General features: G+C 39.4%; 1 protein-coding gene across 1 annotated transcript in view; it reads left to right on the top strand.

Moving 5' to 3' along the window:
* Window positions 1-1828: 1828 nt before the first annotated feature.
* The window catches only part of RMND1 (required for meiotic nuclear division 1 homolog (S. cerevisiae)), an 18422-nt gene continuing 918 nt past the window's right edge, over window positions 1829-19332 (top strand). Inside the window, exons 1-9 of the mRNA XM_010014426.1 lie at window positions 1829-2342; window positions 6621-6729; window positions 9600-9675; window positions 10023-10062; window positions 13452-13552; window positions 14749-14855; window positions 16935-16999; window positions 17773-17849; window positions 18830-18950. Coding sequence (XP_010012728.1) covers window positions 1839-2342; window positions 6621-6729; window positions 9600-9675; window positions 10023-10062; window positions 13452-13552; window positions 14749-14855; window positions 16935-16999; window positions 17773-17849; window positions 18830-18950 — 1200 coding nt within the window. The 5' untranslated portion in view covers window positions 1829-1838. The remainder of the gene's footprint in view (window positions 2343-6620; window positions 6730-9599; window positions 9676-10022; window positions 10063-13451; window positions 13553-14748; window positions 14856-16934; window positions 17000-17772; window positions 17850-18829; window positions 18951-19332) is intronic.

The raw sequence follows: 19332 nt of genomic DNA, 5'->3' as shown, positions 1-19332 counted from the left end.
TTCTTCATACCTCTCGCGGGCTCCCGGCTGGCAAGGCAACAGGCGTGAATAAAGTGTGTTATGTGTAAGAGAGACGTTGGAAGATGAAGTGCGGGTTTGCTCCTGCCGCTTGGAGACAGCTGTCTTGCTCTGGTAGCACTTTATCCCGCATATCTCTTGGATTGCTCTAGCCTGTGCTTCCCGGCTAGGTGCCTCAGCTGCTACATTCAGGCTTCCCGATGGAATTTAGTCCATATGATCAATGCTTCCCTGTAACTCACCATAAGCCTGTGCGGTTGAAAAATCACCCCTAGGATCATCACTGTGATTCAACCCAAGGTGTTGTTGGCTAGGAAAGGATGGGCTCACCTGGTATTTGTGAGTCTCCACAAGTTACCCCTGAGACATCTCCCCTTCTCCTGGCACTCCACCAACCTGGGTTGTAGTTGCTGAGTTTTTCATCTCTCCTGGTTATCCAGAGGTAACAGGCCTGTAGGAAGAACAGAGTGCTTTCTCCGGGACAGAGTCTTCTGGGTCCCTTTTTCAATATAGGACAAGTTTAAAGTGAAAATCATTATTACTTTATTCTAATAAGTATGTGAATAATCAGTTCACAAATTGGGTAAAAAAGCTGTTACTTATTCTATGGTAACCTAAAGGTGGTTTCTGTCCATCCGTACCCCCCTCTTTTTTTTTTTTTTTTTTTTTTAGAATTGGATGCCTCTTTCACCGTAACTTGTGTACTCCCATTAAATTATGTCAGGGTAGGGTTCGGTTTTGTTTTTTTCTCACGTTGTGTGTGTACTGTACTAGTATCTAGGTATCCTTGTCATGATGGAGGGTGTGTTGCAGTCAGCACGCAATGATTTGTTCTTAAAACAAAATGCTTATTTGAACTATTATGGTAAATGTATGGGTGGCATTGAAGATCCTTCTTTACACAGTTCTTGAAAAATATTCTGAAATTGGCATTTTCTTCAAACTGTACAACTTAATTTCTTATATAAGTCGCTAAAGATGGATTTTGTGTCACAAGGGAAATGTTCTTGTTTAATAAAAGCAGATGGGGCAGGGACTTGATGCTGCAATTTTTTCAGCAAGTGAGACGCACCCACTGAGGTGAATGCTTTTGAAGTTTATTTGATTAGCTCGTGCAATGTAGCATAACTATAATAAGCTTCCTCTTAGTCTGGAATAACAGAACAAGGACTCTGTCGTGTTTTCATCAGCACAGGTAGAGCTGCAAGCAGGCCTTGCAGTCCCTGTGGCACCAGTGAGTACTAGCAGGATCAAACTGTAACCTCTCGCTGTAGTCGAGAGAGATGAACGGAGCTGGATCTGTGCTTGGCTGTTTGTGGTACAGTAGATTGAGATGGTGCAGATCAGTGTGTGTTCACGGGTGACATTCCCATGCAACTGCATAATAAATCTAATTGTTGTTTTTATTATGTATAAAATCATGATTCACAGAGTCTGATATCCTCTTTAAGGTGTGTGCTTGCTCATGAGTAGTTTCATCAGTGGGGTTACTGAAAGTACAGACTGCTACACAGAATGAGCAACAGAAGGAAAAGATGCCTGCTTACATACTGGCATAGCAACCAGCTCTACTTTTTCACCATATGTTGCAAGCATACAGAGCAGTAATGTGTTTTAGTCTTAATTACAGTATTTCCATAGCATTGAAAAAAAAAATGTTTAATCCCAGCAGTGTTTATGTGCTTATGAGTATTAATACATGCAGAAGGAGCATGGGGGTGGGCGTTACCTTTTAGATAAGGGGAAAATAGTATTATTTCTTTACAAAGCATTGATGGATTATTTTGTTTCTTGGTTTAGATACAGTTCTGAGGGAAGCAATGAGACTGAAACTTCCACATCTTCAAGCTAGATCTGTCCACGCTTTAACAACAATACGCCAATGCCAAAGCTTTAATAAAACTGGACATCTGCTGTTAAAGCTGAATAATGAAGTTGATGGACCATCTGACAGAAGAGCAAAGTCTTGGGATTTGTATGCTCTGAAAACTGCTTTCCCTTGTTTGACAAGTCGCTGTGTGCAAGTCAAGAATTGGCAGCTGCTCCAAGGAAATGTATCTGCTTTGGGAAAAAATGCTTACTGTCAGAGTGGGGAGGGTGTTTTTCCATCCTGGAAATGTTTTGGTGTGGCGATGATGGAAAACTACAAACTCAATACAGAGCATGTTAAAAAGCTAAGGAACATATCATCAAGATTTTACTCAGTTGTATCAGCTGGCAAAATTATTCCAAAACACAGTAGCCAGCCAGTTAAGAGGCCGCCGAAGGCACCAAGGACTAAGCAGCCATCCAGAGCTAACCAGCCACTGCTGTCAGACATGCAGGTAAGGTATAAAGTTTACAGTGTGTATAACATTAAGAGAACTTCATCGTTTTAATTTATATTCAGTTTTGGGTTTAGATTAACATGTTAATGAAATTAGCATGTTTATCTGGGAGGAGGATTTCATTATTTACCCTAGTGTTGGAACTCCGCAAACAGAAACAAGGTTGGTACAAGCTAATGTGTCTAGTATTTTGAAGATAAAATGGAGATTTATTAGCAATGTGTAAACAAAAGTGGAGGGAAGATAAGTGGTTATTGATGTGGAAATATGAAATCCATTAAAAATAATTTTAACCAGTGCTCTCACATCACATTCAATATTGGGAAACAAAGTCTGGCTTTCAGAATAATTTAACTTTCCCTAGGTATCCTTGCTTGTCCAATTCTACCCAGTTTTAAGGCCTCACTCAGAACACAAGATGAAAATAAATAGTATAAGGTTTATATTCAGATTAAATTTCAGGTAGGAAATGGAGTGCCAAATGTAGCCTGTGTTACTTGAGGAAGATTACTGCATGTGTAGAAACAGCACCTTGATCTCCAGGCTCCAAGGTCTGTAGAGTAACTGCAGCAGCAAATTGTTTTGGATAAAACGAGATATGGTTAAGTGAAACAGTGCATACTTGTGGTTGTTTTTCCTTAAGATAGTTCTTTACAAGCCTCAATACTAGCCAAGGCAGACCTTAAGCATAATTGAATGTAAGATGTCCAAGGAAGATCCTGGTGTCGGAGGTGTTACTGTTCTCCTCAAGCTACAACAACTGAGCTCCAGGATATTGTTAATAAAATAGTGTTACAGATGAAACTGAAACAAGTCTTGTGCTTTCAGAAATAGCTTCCACAATGCAAATGTGTCCATTACATGATCTAAATGTGAGCACAGGAAGTCTTAATGCTTGCCTTCTTGTCATCTAAGTTTCTGTTTAATATTTTGTATGGTGAGCAGGAGTATGCTTTAATGTAACATAAAGACTCCATTAAAGACAAGTTAGTTCCTGTTTGTATTTTCCCATTGGTTTGAAAAAAGAAAGTGAAGAATATTAGTCCTGAAACACCATGTAATGTTTCAAGGTTGCTGTTCATGCTATGACATTACATTCAGATGTTGCTGCTTTTTGTTGTTGGGTGAAGTGACTTTTTTTTTAGATTCATGGCAGCACAGAATGCAAAGTGTCTTTGTTTGATGTTTTCATATATATGTATGCAAGTAACATACACTGCTATTTTTACTTTATTCCAAAGTGAAGAAATGGAGAAAATACTGCCTGATATACTGAAATAATAATATAGATCCTGAGGAAGCTTCCACATGGCAAAATGCTGTGCCTGAAATGACATAAACTCAGACCTAACAAAAATACTTGCTGGTTTTGAATAAACCCATCTAAAAGGGTCCAGCCTGTCACCTCAACTGCAGGCTGACAGTACTTTGGAATAAGTATGGGGTTTTACCTGTTTGTGTATAGAGAAATATCTGAAAGCTGTGGCTGATTTCTGCAAGATGACTGATGAAGTAGTGCAAATGGAGAATCCTTGAGGAGTTTTTCAATGCACTGTCAGTTTTTCTCTAAATCCTGGTGTAACAAAACGTCTGATCCTGCCTTCCCTCGCCTGTGTGGAGGCAACTGAAGGCCCTTGGGTAACACAGGCCCTATTACCAAGGCTGTTACCTCAGGGCAGGCTGCTGCATCTTCTTTCCTGCTCTGCATTTTAAGAGCTCTCGTAAGGTTCTCAGTTGAACCCCTAGGATCTCTGGTGATTTTTGTCTGTGAGGGTGTTTGCAGGTGACACCTTTCTTTTGCAGAACACTCTGTGAATGAGGTTCTTCCCACCCCTCCCTAGCACTGGTCTTCATGAGGTGTTTACAGGAAGAGTGCTGAGCACCAGCAGTGATAAATGGTTGTAAGACCAGTTTTTCAGGATAGATGGAGGAGTTACCTGAAAGCAGTTAAGTGGTTTAGTCAGTCCATCAGTGAGTGGTACCACTACTCAGTTTAGTTAATCTCTTAAGGTCTGATGGCATGAAAAGCCTCTGAGCTAATTTTTGATGCTATAGCCACATAGTACAAAAAAAGCTTGATACTCAGCTAAAGATGTAGTTTTTACTACATGTAGGATAAAGGCTGATTTCTATAGTGGTATGAGGATTTAAGTTCAATCTACAGGTTTTCTTTCTTAAAAATTTCTGTATGCTTAAAGTGGAAGGGATGGGCTAAGGAGAATTATTACATTTGTTGGTGATGGTGGTAATACTGAAAATGAGTTGTTGAGGTACCTAAGGATGGCTGCTCCTAGAATCTCAGTGAAGCCCCAGCTGCTGGCAGAATGGAGGAGGGTGGTGAGTAGCTGGAGTTTCTTTCTATCACCAGTACAGATCTTGTGTTCTGGGCTTGGTTTTGTTTTGGTTGTTCGATTTTTTTAAGCGTGCAGGTGAAAGCGATAGAGCAGAAGGCATGGCATTGATTGGCCAGTTACTGTGTCTGGTTTAGGATGAACCGAATCACTCACCAGAATATAGACTTTTGGCTGTATCTCCACCAACTATCATGGAGCTTAGACATTTAGAGTGTCTGTGGACACATACATTTTAGACATCTTAATCTCACGTTACACACAATCTAAATATTCCCCATCAAACAAGATTTTAGTAAAGACTTAAGTGGAACAGTGCGTTATTAAAAGAACCAAACTAGCGCATATCCAAAGTGCTATTTCAGGTATGTAGTCTTAGTAGGAAACTTCTGGTTCTAACTATATTTAAAGTCTTTACATTGAAATTAAATTGCAGCCGTAAGGCAGAAAGTCTGTCCTGTAGTGCATCTGCCTTGAAATTAACAATAGCACAAATAGTAAACTATGGGAAGCATAGAGCAGGATAGAGGTTTTCAGGTGATATCTTAGCTAGAAGAGTTTGCTCCCTTAAGTCTTGACAGAAGAGTTTCATGGCAGAGCGAGTTCTGTTCCACTGTTAACTTAGCCTCATAGCACGGTCATGCAAATAGCCCTACAAAATTGCTTACTGAATGTTATAATTACTTTTAAAGTTTATTTTCTATTAGTGATCACTGAACTAGGATGATGTGTAAGGAAAGCTTTAGAAGTGACAACAGAACGTTAACATTAAAGAACAGAAGTTAAATGTGCGGTCATGATTCTGTAACAGGCCCTCCAAGAAGGGCCTTGCTGTTTGATAATGTATGATTGCTGTGAGAATATAATTTGGATTTTAAGTTGGAGTGTATTGTTTTTATAAATGCTTGCAGATGAGTCCAGTTCTTTTGTTCGTTTGTTGTTAGTTACATCCCCATTTGTATTAGTTACAAAAAAGCTGGGAAGTGACTGATCCACAATGAGACACATTGCTTTCTGGATATCTTTCTTCTACTGCATTGTACTGAAAAACATTATCATGGGACATACATGCTATCAGAACAAAGGAATCCACTTAAAATGAGTAGTAGAATTTGTGAATCCGTTTATCGTGGCCTGTTTGATTAATCAGGAAAATCTTGACACAGCTGACTTTCTTCTCTTCACTATGTGTGAGTCAGTCTCATTGCAAGTCATTTTTCCAGTCATTGGTTTGAATATGGTGTCTTAGTTGTTTAAGATTGTGGATATTGAGGCAAACTCTGGCTGTTGTGTATGGTTTGACCGTGGTGTCAGTTGAAACCATCTTGTTTAGTACAAGATTTAGGTTGGGGTGACACTGTAGATCTGCAGCACTTGCAACTGGCCCAGAAGATCTGTTACTTTCTGTGCTGCAGTGTTGCAGTGGCTCATTATTTCTGTAGTGAGCTTTGTGCGTGGAAGAACATGATGTTTGCTTGATAAGCAGGCTGGGATAGTTAACTCCATTTATCTTTAAAATACAGATGCTAAAGCTGGTATTGGGGGTGTCTTGCTTTTGATTTCAGTGGTCAGACGAGTATGTCATAAACCTTAGGGTGGGAGAGCAGTAGCAAATGTAGCTCTGCTGTTAAAGCATTTGGCATTCAGGGAGGAAGGGTTCACTTTGTGGCTCTATCACAAAGTTCTTTGGTGCTACTTTCTCATGTCACCTGGTTTGATCTGCCTGTGATTTGCTTTCCTACTTAATAGGGAGCGAGTAATCTTGTTAGTGCTTGTACACCAGATGGACAGCATGGCAATGATGTAGAAAAGAGTGAATAAATGAAAATTGTCACTCTCATGATAAATTTGAGGCAAACAGTTGTCTTTATGAACATCTTGCTTCAGCCTTGCCCTAACTCAAATCTCTGTTCCTTTGGCACAGAATCTGATGCAGTGCACAGCCTTTGCAACAGCAGATGAATATCATCTTGGTAATCTGTGTCATGACCTGACTTCACATGGATATGTTGAAATAACAAGTTTGCCTAGAGGTAGATTTTTGAAACGTATTAAAAGCAATGTTTTACCTTGGGAAATGAAATATGGGTGAGGTATATAATTTTTATAAATTGATGTATACTTATTCTGGTAGTACTCTGGAATATATCATACTTCCTGTAAAATACTACTTTGCTTAAACATTCCATTTGCCTAAAAAAATCCCCCCTGCAACTAAACCTTTCAGAATAGAATATAACCAGCACTTGCTGTTACCCTATGATAAATTTACACTAAAAGTACTGGAAAATTAGATGCATGCAGGAAAAATAAATTTGTACATTTTCTGATGCGAAGAATTTCTATATAAATTCAATAACTGAAAAAATTCTGAAAGTTTTCTTTATTTTAATTAATCTTTCAGTAATGTGATACCTTAGTGCTTCAGATGGCAAAATGATTTTGTGATTTGAAGTGTTGCATCTTCTTTCCATACCCATACTTCTAGTAATGTAAAAATCACTGAGGGTTAGAGAGGGAGGCATGCAAGAGAGAATCTTGCTGACTAAGTGAAATTAAAAAGATACATACATAAATGTTTCATTCTAGTAAAGAGAATGCAGTTGATACCCTTTTTAGTTATTATTATTGGGCCAAATACATCTTAGCACTTGTTGAATGCTTCACTCCGCTAGGTTTCAGGAAAACAATTGGCTCTGGTTTCCTACTGAGTATCTCTGAAGGCTTGGGAAAGTATGGCTTGAAAATAGCTGAAATATACTACAAGAGAAAAACAAATGGAGCTTTTTATGGCTGAAGGAACCCTGTGCCCTAGAGCAGCTGTGGTTTTCACATGATGGCAGTAGAGTGCCTTTTTCCCCCCCCCCCCTTGAATGAGCAAAGTACATGAAGCTAAGGAAATGACAGTGTTCATGGGCGTTTCGGTAGAGGTTATCAAATACATGGCTGCCTCTCAAACACTTAATAATCCAAGTGCAATAATTCTCCAGTGGGACTTGCTCAAGCACAAGATTTACTCATGATCATTCTGCTCAGAAAGACAAGGTGCTTTAGAGTCTGGGCTTTGTCTTTCTTTGTAGTTTCATTGTATTAAAACCAACACTAGTTTCACAGCTTTGGGAGAGGAACTTTGCATGATCCCAGCAAGACTGGGGATTAACCATAAGGCTGTTGCTGGTGTTTTACCCTAGGAGTGGGGGGTTTGCTGGTTCTTCCATTTCTTTATGATGTGTTTCTGACTCCTTACAATAGACACTTTGTTTGTCAAAAGTTTGGAGGAAGTAAAGATGAAAGGATGGTGGATTGTGTCAGCAGAGCTCTTGTGTTGTGGTGGTTGCCTTGTGCATGTAGCAGTGGTTGGTTACCAACTCAGACACTGAATCTTGGAAAATCAAAAAACACTAGCACATAGAAATCTAAATCAGCAATTATAGTGTGGATTTGTTGCTTTGCATTGTTCTTCCTAAGCATTAGCATTGTTTTCAAGCTCTTTAAATGTATTTTAGAGGCAGGTACTCTACCTCCACTTACAATGGATCAAATTTTCTTCAATTATGTATGTTTTGTCTGGGGTGGATAAAGAAAGATAAGGGTGCTATCTGAAAAGTCAAATGAGAAAATGCGGAGAAATGCTTCTTGCATGGTGAACTCAAACTTCACAGCCCAAACTTGCTCTAGTGATTCATCAAATCACGTGTTTCTGAACTGGAATAGCAAGTGAAAGGAAAGTTACAGAGTTCATACAGACCAATTGTGTGATCTGAATTCAGGTATTAGCAAAAGTATATCTGATACGTAGTCATCTCTCTCTGCTGCCTTAGTCTGCCTGGCCTCTGTGGCAGTAGTCAGAGTGTGGAATTTGTGTACAGGTTGAACTTGATGTCTTGTTGCTTGGCTTGTGATCTTTCTGAAGAGGAGTTGAGCTTTACTAAGGCTTAGGTGTTAGGCCCTGCAAATTTCTCTTTGCAGAGTCTCACTTCATAATAGAGGTAGGGGGTTTTGCTGATCTTGCTTCCACTAGTTCTGCAACAAGGTCAGTCTTGCTGAAAGGGAACCTTTTTTGTCAAAACAACATCAGGATTTCTAAAATGTTATCTATACAAGCAAGTGGAGCAGATATATACAGGGGGAAAAAAGAAGACCCTATTTTGAGAACACAGCATCCACAGTGTGTAAGTTTTGTGGCATTCTACTTAAACTAGCTCAAGTCTGTTTGTAACAAATGACTGTTGGCAGTTGGAGTACCACAGGTGCATTTTTGGAGCTCCTTTTTCAGTTTAATGCAACAAAAAAATCCAGTTTGTGTTCTCTGACACTGTTCTGCAATGCACATCAGAAGTGTGGTAAATGAGGGTGGCTGGAAGGTTTGTTTCAAAAGCATGCTCTGATCTGAAGGAAGGTGCAGGTGTACCCTCTCCTGCCCTCGGAGTATGTTCTTTCAAGTTTCTGACTGTCAAAGCAAAGTCAGCACAATTTAAGTGCAGATTAGTCCCTTACTGTATAGAGAAAAGGAAGATCTTCGGGTAAGCAGATTTGAATGGTAATTTCTCTGCAGCTGTGGGCAACTTCCATAGTTGCATGTCCACTTCTGTTACTGGTCATTTACTATGCCCTGCATCAGTTTTCCCTTAAGTCTTTTGTTCTTCAAAACTGTTATATTTCGTTAACTAAAGATTCCAGTTAAGTTCAGCATAGTGGCTGAGTCTGTCTGGAGCCTGGCACTTGGGAGCAGCAGTGTAGTTTGATACTGTAGTTTGCTGGCACGCATTTCCAATAGAAAAACAAAATCTGGGTCTGACTGACTGATCTGTTGGCATGTAACTGTTAAACTGGAATTATATGCTTATAGCTATCATGTTTAGAAGTTTTACCAATTCTTCTTTTTTCATTTATTTCAAACTAGATGCTGCAAACGTTTTGGTGATGGGTACTGAGAAATCTGCAAAAGAAGATGATCCTGGCATGATTTTTTTCTTCAGGTAAGCTATAGATCACACCCAAAACTTTATTTTATTAATAGCAGTGATGTGAAAGAAGCAGTGTAGGTGATTGCATCATACTACCTCATGAAACTCCAGGAATAACTGTCCAACCCACATGATTTAAAAAAAAAAATCAGAGTTATCTAAATGGTTGAAAGATAACTTACCTCCTCATGTTTTTTGTTATAGTGTGGCTCAAAAGCAACTATTACATAGTTTTTGTGAAGGTAGTATTAAGTTTCTTGATTCACAGTGTCAAAAATTGCCACTGCACAGCTTGAGTGTTGCACTGAAATACATTTAAAGCAGTATAATTACAGCTCAGTTTTTCCTTGGATTCACAGGGAAGGGGCTGTTGTGTTTTGGAATGTGGAAGAGAAAAGTGTAAGTAAAGCAAAACTGTTTGTTAAAATGTCATAAGCAGATACTTTGTCAGACCCACGAACCTCAGCATGCTTGGGCTTTCTTTGGGAGCTTGGATCTCTCCATGAAGAAAAAGGACAGATTCCTCCTATTGAGTGCAGGTACTTGCCTGCAGCTGCCGTCAAGTTGCTGATACATCACCTTTGAAACTTGACTTTTTGCACAAAATGAGCAAATGTATGTGTAATATGCGTAACATAGAAAGTGGGTAACATTTTATACTTAGGGCCAAAAATCTGAAACTTAAATCTGGTGAGACTGACAAAAAGAAAATTCTTGCAGCTGTACACCCCAAAGAAGTTGAGAAAAATCAGCCTGTGAATGGTTGTTTGAGAGGCAGTAATGTAACAGAAGATGTCTTAGAAGAAAAAGATCATTCTATTTTGTTCTGTTTAACTCAAAAGTATTCAAAATTTACATTTGTATAACTTCGAAAGAGTCAGAATTTGTAAGCAACTTTTTAACACTGTTTTATGTTTCTACCAGTTAGCAATTTCCTGAAGGAAGATCTGTATTGGTTGATATAATTCTTAAAACATGTTGATACTGAAATGACATACCTCTTATGTTAATTTGGCACTCTTTACTTACCAAGGGGGGTACGCAACAGGCATACCTGTTTTTATGAGTGTATTTATAGTTAGTTGCATTTTTTTAATACATTGAGTTTTATTACTGTGGTTAAATAGAACTGGATTCTAGATACAGAGAGAAAAGGTTATTGATCTTACCTGTAGGCAGAGTATGTGAAATTAAATGATGTATTAAATAGATGGTACTGAGATGTACAGAAGTTCACAGGAGGATTTTCATTGAGGTGAATGGAAACAGAGTAGTTGTTTCTAGACATGAACAATTTCTGGATTCAAGTTCACTTTTTCTGTTTCAGACCTGAAATGTTCCTGGTTGCCTGTCTGGTTTGGGGGGTTTCAGTATACCAGCTGGCCTACCAAAAATACTAGTTCTCCCTTCAAACCGTACCTGTAGCACACTTAGGACGCTGTGGCATACCCCTGTAGTACTCTAAAATCTGCTTGCCGGTTATGCTAAAGTACCTTTGAAAATTTGATACCATGTTTTTCTTGTCCGTACTAGTAACTTTCGTTGGTCCCTTGCTAGCTTTATTTGTAAAAGATTTGTCTGCTTATGAAATCCTAGTCAAAACTTTAACTTCCAAACAACTTGCTCAAATAGAGGAGGTATTTTAATCTATGTGCTTTAATGAACTGAAACAAACCAAAAAACCCCACCAAAACCAAACCAAACTGATCTAGTCTGTAGAACAGAAACTGAAAGTAATTCGGTAAAACAGGACGTAGAGAATCACTGTGAACGGACAAAACTGCTTTTTAAAAATACTCCAAAATTGCTATTAAGAGAAGAAAAACCTTGAAGCTAACAGACTCTGAACAGAAGAAGTAGTAAGTACAGACTGATCATGAGTAGAAATTTAAAATGTGAAACACCATTTTCACATACCTGAGTAATGAGGCTGTGCAACAGCTTCCCCACCAAAAATAGCAAGGGCAAAAGCAAGACTAGCTTTGAGGTGCAGTTTCATCTGGTGTTTTTTAAACAGAAATTGTGTGATGTGATTGCCTGTAATAGCAAGAGTTTGCGTTTAGTGTGTCCAGAACGTCTCTTCTCGTTAAATGTACTGTGTCATAGGTAGTCCCTTCTATGAAGTAAGGCTGGGCCTCACCTCAGTTGGTGGAAGCCTTTGTATTAGTCGATCTAGCTAAAAGAAAGCTGCTACTGAAATACGATTTCTCATTATCCAGAGCAATGGAAGAACTTTGGAAGTGTGCATGTTAAAAGACGTGTGAATACCAGAGTCGGTTACGGTCTGAAAAGCTTTGTTAAATCTTGCTGTGTACTGGCCCTGGGAAGCCTGAACTGGCTGTAGTTCTGAAGTCTCTTAGCAGCATAATTATTGCTGTATTAGTAATGACTTCTCAAAGCTGGATCCAAGTGAACACGCTCTTGGAGCCTGGCGTGCTACATTATGGATTGGCTGTTAACTCTGGCATTGTTTCAGTGGGGTTTGCATTGCTGAACTGTCCCTGGACACACAGCATAGCCGGTCGGCCGAGCTGACCATCCAGACAACACACGCTTCTTGCTTAAAAAGTGACAATAATTCTTCATACCCTTTTTTACCACAAGATTTGGAATAAATGGCAGTACTAGTCATGCTAATATTCAATTCAGGTTTATGAAACAAGCAGTTGGAGCTGTAGGGTTGGAGTTTTTTAGTGAAAAATGTTGTCTTACATAGCGTCACTAAAATCCTTGAAAGCAATGAAGAAAGCACTGTAAAGGAGATCCCTCTTGCAGGTGATCCAGCAGATTTTTTTCAGCTTACTTAACCTGAAGAATAGGCTTTGTGAACAATTTACAAGCATACAGTTTTGCACTAAAAGATTAACTATTATCTGTTACTTTGAAGAGAGTGGTTTAAGTATGACTCAGTAGAAGATTCACCTCTTTGAAGAATCCAGGCATCAAAAGTTTATTGTGGTTTTGTTTGGGGTCTTTCTTTTATTGGCTGTTGTGTAGCTAAATGCCTTTAAGGTGAGTGCTTTTTTTAGTTCAGAATTTGTTCTAATTGCAGAATGATTTTTATGAGGGGAGCCTTGTAGCTGATAAAAAGGAACAAGATTGAGGGATCCTAAGTCAGATGTTGGAGAAGAAAGCTTTGTGAGAGAAAAGGGCTCTTCCTTCCTGCATCAGGTTTTGGTGCGCTTGAGAATAAAACGACAGTGAGATTACCTGTGCTCATAAAACTGCACATGTAACTGTTCACAGTTAAAAAATGTGGGCAGCTGAAACAATTCTTACAGATTTCTGCAGGGGTAAAGGATTTCTGTAATATTTCTGTTGTTTCAGCAACCTTTGGTAGCTGAAACGGAACTGTTGATTTTAGCTGCAAACTGGTAATTTTGGCAGAAACAGCCACCTGAAGTACCTGATCCTAAAGATTCATTCCCACACTCACGCACACGCCAAAATCTTGTACAGCTCATTGTTACAATACACATATTGTCTTTACTGCTGCTGTGGTTGATCCTTACCCCATTTTTCATATATGTAGACATTAAATGACATCTAATCTTCATGGATTCCTTGCAGTTGTTCATAGCCACAGATTCTTCCATGTGGCTACTGATAGCTTCAGAGGTGAACGGTGTTAATAATCACTTCATTACTTAGCAGACGTATTCATTGTTATTTAAATAACTTCAGCATGAAAGTTGTATTCATCAACCTATTATATGTGAGATCTTTGTAGAGTGATAGTATCCTGCATGGTGACTGTTCCTCTATGTGTGCAACTGTCTTTTGCTTAGATGAAGAGTGTCATGCAACTGCTAGAACAGCATGAAATTCAGCCATACGAAGTTGCACTGGTCCACTGGGAGAATGAAGAGATCAACTATAGAATAGGAGAGTGAGTATCTTCAGGCACTCTATATAAAAGCTGGTGGACACCTGAAGCAAATTCAGATGAAAGCAGCTAGTAAAAATATACTTGTCCTTACTCTTTTTTCAAATCAGTAAAATAAGGAAAGGAAAAAACAGTAAATCTAAATTGACTTTTCTGTACTGCTAAAATCTCAGTAGTGACAATGTTCTTCAGCCATCCCAAACAGAAACTACATACATCACAGAAAAAAAGCAGATATGCATTATTGAGACAAATCTCATTTTAAGGAAGATTCTCTGCATTAGCTTTCCTTAGTGCTCTGTAGGTTCCTGTACAAAGATGTAATTATGCACATACGTCACTTCCTAGGAAAGCTGTAACTCGAGTACTGTGGAACAATAAACCTGGCAAGTTGTCTTGCCGTGTTAAATAGTGGGGTTTTTTATCATGGGGAGCAAATGATCTCTACAGAAATATTTCTTAATGTAAATTACTATATAAATTGTCTGTAACTTTCTAACAGCACCAAAAACCAACTCCTAGACAGGACACTGTAACACTAGGAGCTGAGCTAATGAGGTTGAGCTTATTTAAGGTAACCCAATAAGAGGACAGGTTTTTGTTTGGTTTGTTTTTTCCTAGCCATTCAAAAACTGCATGTACTACCCAGCTGTGTAATTTGTGATTCCTGACATACTCCCTTGTGGTTTTGCAAGTTTCATGGTGAGATTGACATGATAAATTGAATGACTCCTACACTCTCTTTTCTTTGCTCCTGACCCCACTGTACAATAGAGACTTCAGGGAAAGTAACAGCATAGCAGGGAAGGAAGGAGGTTGGTAAAAGTGACAGAAGAAAAGGAAAACAAGCAGAAAGATAATACAGGAGATGGAGAACAGGAGAGAGGCCAGCATCTTGCTTTACTCTGAATGATTTGTATGTGTGTAGTAGTACTGTAATCATAGCTTGCTGCAGTTTCATTTAAACCTAGAAAATTTGGTCATAATATTAGTCTTAGACTGAGGAACTCATTTTCAGTGATTTGTTTTTGTTACTGTCAGGTTGAACATGAGTAAAATGCAAGGATGGTGATGATATACCTATAGAAGTGGCATGCTTTGTATAAATAAACAACCGAGCTTTCTTGCATTGATTGTTCTTAAAATGCTTCTTAGCTGGTGGCTTAGTCAGTAAAGGTGCTTCAATCCTGCTTTAACAGAGGCCAGTCAAAGCTTCACAAAGGAGAAATCTTGTTAAATTCTGAGCTGGATAGTGATGAAGTTGTTCTGCAGAAGTTCGCTTTTTCAAATGCCCTTTGTCTGTCTGGTAAGTTAATGCTGTTTGTCCTATCAGCCTTTGCTGCGGATTTGTGAAATGTCATAAGTGGGACTTGTGCAGTGGCAGGGTTCTGGTTTAGGAAACTGTAAAGGTTGACTGTGGGAGGATTCATGTTCAAAGCCTTTTTTTCAAAGCTTTACCTTGTTTTCTGTAAATTGGAATTACTTCATTCAGTGTAAATTGTCTTCAAGTTGAACAAAGCACATTAAGAAACATACGTTGCAAAAGAGACACATTCTGCTGAGCATCCTGTTCCCCACCTTTGACAGCTACTCTAGGATAGCAACAAGTGCAGAGTCCCATATTGGAAACCTGTCAGTAAACTTAGGTAATTCATCCTGACATCATTTGCTCTAACAGAAAAAGCTAGATGCCAGCTAAAGAAGTAATGTAGAGCAGTGATTCCCAGCTGGGAGGTGTACCAGTATCAAAGCTGTGGACCAGAGTCACAGAATAATGTCTTCAAAGCTTACTGGGCATGGCAGGAGGCAGCGGGAGACACTGGGAAGGAGTCAGGCTCAGCAGTGCACCTGCTGCTTGAGGAAGTTCTCTCTGCTGCTTCAGACCTCAGATGAGGTAGGATTTGGGAGTAGAAGCTGGCAGCAGGAAGGCCGTCCTCAAAAAGACCTTTCAAGGTCTTTTTTTGTGTGTCTGCCCCTACTTTTAGGGTCAGTTACAGGATTCCTGTAGTATTTGGGGAAGTGCATGTTTAAAGAGAAGAGACATCAAAAAAGAGAATGCGTGTTTTTGAAGCGATACACCATTTGGTCCAGGAGTACAGTATAACTAAATAGTTCTTGACTGTTAAAGGAAGGGCTGTTGAGAAAAAATGCCTTTTGTTCACTATAGTTTCCCTATTCATAAAGCACTGTGTGGAACAGTAGTGCCACATATAATGGAGCAAGCAATTTATTCCCAGGAGGTAACTGGTACCGATTTATGTTGGAGACATGAACATCATAAAGGAAAACAGTTCAATAATGTTCAGTAAAAATGAAGGATGCAAGTATAGTCCAAGTCAGATTTATGACACGGCAGGAATCAACCTCTGTCAAATAACCAGTGATAGCTGAAATGCCTGTTGGCTTGTTTTCAGGGCCTAAATTAAATGTCATTTAAGTCACTGACTTGGATTTAGGCCTCTGTATTCAGAAGATGAGTGTGAAAAATGTTTGGCATTGGATTTACTGTCAGTGTCCTGACTAGATGACACCATTGATTACTACCATGGAAGAGTCCATTTTGACAATTAAATCTTCCCTAATTTCTACTGAGTGAGTAGGGTTGATTTTTTTTATCTGTTTCTACTTCGTTCTTGTTGGGAAATCTGCAGAGTTATATCATCTTCCTGTAGAAACATCTTTCCAGGCTCCGGCTGAGGCTTGAGGTAGAATTTGTGTTGCCATTGCCTGTGCTGAACAGCTTCCACAGAAGAGAAGTTGTATCTTCACTGAACAGTATATTCACCTAAAACTGAAATGGGAGATTGCTTAAGTTGGAATTTAGCTTTAACAAGTACAGGTGGTGTGTCTGTACAAGCTAACTGTCTCTGGTTTGAGCATGCTGCACCAAGTACTGGACACATGGAGCATGAGCGTTCTGCAGGACACTGGGAATGCAGGGATTTTGCATTTCTGCAAATCAGAAACTTGCAGACTCTGGAGTGGCACCACATCGAGTCAGCTGGGCTCCGGCGTGACTCATTATCTCCAGCCTCCTTGGAATGTAGTTTGCAAAGGCTCCTTACACATGCTGGAGCACTTAAACACGCAACTTTCGAGCTGGAGAGGAAGCTCCCCAGGGTCTGAACTGATGGTTTGGAGAAGAGCCCTGTCCTCAGGATGGTTCTGTGTGCAGAGCTGTGTCAGTGCCCAGCCCAGACTTGTCCATAGGCTTATGAACAGGTTTATGAACATTGATCATACAATACTAATGGTAACTTGTTGCAAATGCATTGATACATATAAACAGTGCCTGGAAGCAGCATATTGGTAGATTTAAGGTTATGATTACTTGAAGGCATATATACCGCTCACAGTGTTCTTATTTGTCACCTCTGTGTTGCAGTAAAGCTGGCTATTTGGGAATCATTATTGGATACCTTTGTGGAATCCATCCAGTCAATTCCTGAGGTGAGGTCTTGTTTGTACCTCTCCCCTCCTTTTCTCCTATGCTTTTTAAAAGATCAGGCCAGATGCACCTGAGGATATGGAAAAAGCAACTGAATGCTGAGCACGTTTGGTGGTGAAGCCCTCAACGTGGAGAAGCTCAGAACGCCTGCAAAGTGATGGGACAAGAAATCGTCAGTCTTTGAAGGGCTGGGAGAGGGCTTCTGCATTGGAATAATGTTTCCCATGTTGTGCCACTGTCACCTGCCACTGCTGAATGCCACAGGACAAGTGGCATTTAAAACGAGTGACTTAAGCACAGCTTTTCATGAGAATAATTAAAGTACAAAGCCCATATGATGCCACGTGTAGAAATGAGATTTGGAGGGTTCAACAGAGAAAACAGCATCTTTATTTTTTGAAGGAAATAAACGGTAATGTTTGTTGTAAGGAAAAAGTCTATTAAAAAGGCTAATTAGTGTCAAAATAGAAGAATGCTGTCATGAGTTAACAATAGTAGGAAGAAAAAACAAGTTATCTTTTGTTCAGCAAATCATTTATAGGAAATGCTTCAGGATTTTATATAGATACTGATGACACACTCAGTGATTTATTGAAAAACCTGGATGAACAGTTGCATGGTGATATTCTTAGAGAGCTAGAAAAGCAAAGCACTAAGCAAACAAAACTTGTTACTAAAACTTAGAATATACATACTTCAGGCTGTAAAACACCAGACTAATTAACTACTAGTACATGCTACTTGATCAAGCAGTGAAAAACTTGTTACTTTGCAGATCCTGAAGTCACGACGGAAGGTAAAACTGTCTCATGCAGATGTAATGCAGAAAATTGGAGAACTCTTTGCTTTAAGGTAACTTTTTTGTTACCCCCACCAAGATACTGTCTTACACAGAACTTAAGTTTTAACTTCTGCATGATACAAAGATCATAATACACACTAAACATGGGCGTGGGGATGGATTCCTTCAACCCTCTTTTGGCTGGAGACTATGTGTGCTGTTCGTGTTAGAGGACCCACTACACTACAGCTCCTCAGCTGTAGATGGGCAGTACCCAGTGTATTGTAAATGGCCAAATTCCGTCCCCTTTTCCCTCCCTGGGTCCAGCAGCGGCTGTCTCATCACCAGTAATTTTAGTGGATACTAGAGTATGCAGAGGATACCAGGAGATAGAACTGTTAACTACAGCTTAGCATCAGTAAAACTCTTCTGTGAGTTTTCTTCTTCCTTTGACTTCATCAGAAACCACTGCTACATTATAAGAATTTAAAGGTTGGGAAGGACTGTTCAGTAATGAGTAATGATGTTCTAAGTGTCCAAAGATTTACCTGAGCAGTAGGTTGAGGGTGGAAGAGTTCAGCTCTTGGCCTTTGTAATATTGAGACAATAGTGCGGTTGTGAAGGGTGAGCTATGCCCACATGTCCAGCATGTGGTACCAGTCACACTTGAGAGTTCTGAGATACAAACAAGCTGTTAAGGAGCTCACCAGTACCTGTCATTCATGTACTGCCTCAGCTTCAACACAGTCAAGGACTTCTCTGTAGATACCAGAAGTTAAGGAAGGTGACAAGCTGAGGAGGCTGAGTTGCCATAAGGCAAAAGGCATTTGTGCTTAGAAGTGTATCCAGTACAGTGTTCTCAGAAGTTTCAGGAGATGTAACTGATTTTAAACAATGACTACAATTGTATTTTTATTTTGAAAGGAGATTCTTTTCACAATTTACTTAAAATTACAGGATATTTTTCCTGCTTCTTTTAACTGCTGTGTAAATATTTGTCCTGTACTTACTGAAAGGAAGCATGAACTACTGTAGTACCTTTTTTTTTTAGGCACCGTATAAATCTGAGTTCAGACCTACTAATAACACCCGACTTCTACTGGGACAGAGAAAAACTTGAAGAGCTTTATGACAAGACATGCCAGTTTCTCAACATAAATCGTAGAGTTAAGGTAGGTGTGTTACTGGTATAAGAGTTTTCCATGCTCAGATCAGCTGTCTTCGGCTCAGGAGGGTTACATACTGCTCCATGAGTGTCTGTTTTAATTGTAGAAACTGGATAAACAAAAATAGAATCCCTGCGCACTGTCCCCTTTTCCATGCGTTCATAACCCACTCACGTCTTTTACCCACTTCAGGTTAACAACCCTGCCTCACGTGAATTGATTGCCTATTTCCTGGAGCCACTAAATTAGGCTTTAAACAGTTACAAGAAGAGATTTCTCTTCTGAAATATGTGCGAGAAAAGTTAAAAAACTAGTATGTGAAGTGTTCTTAGGGACATGATCATCCAGGTCAGTTTGTTGATGGGTGACAAGATGCTTACTGCTGAAC

Source organism: Nestor notabilis, unplaced genomic scaffold (assembly GCF_000696875.1).
Source record: "Nestor notabilis isolate BGI_N333 unplaced genomic scaffold, ASM69687v1 scaffold22145, whole genome shotgun sequence".
Classification (NCBI taxonomy): domain Eukaryota; kingdom Metazoa; phylum Chordata; class Aves; order Psittaciformes; family Psittacidae; genus Nestor; species Nestor notabilis.
Note: the sequence above shows the minus strand (reverse complement) of the source record. Positions and strands in the feature narration are given on the sequence as shown.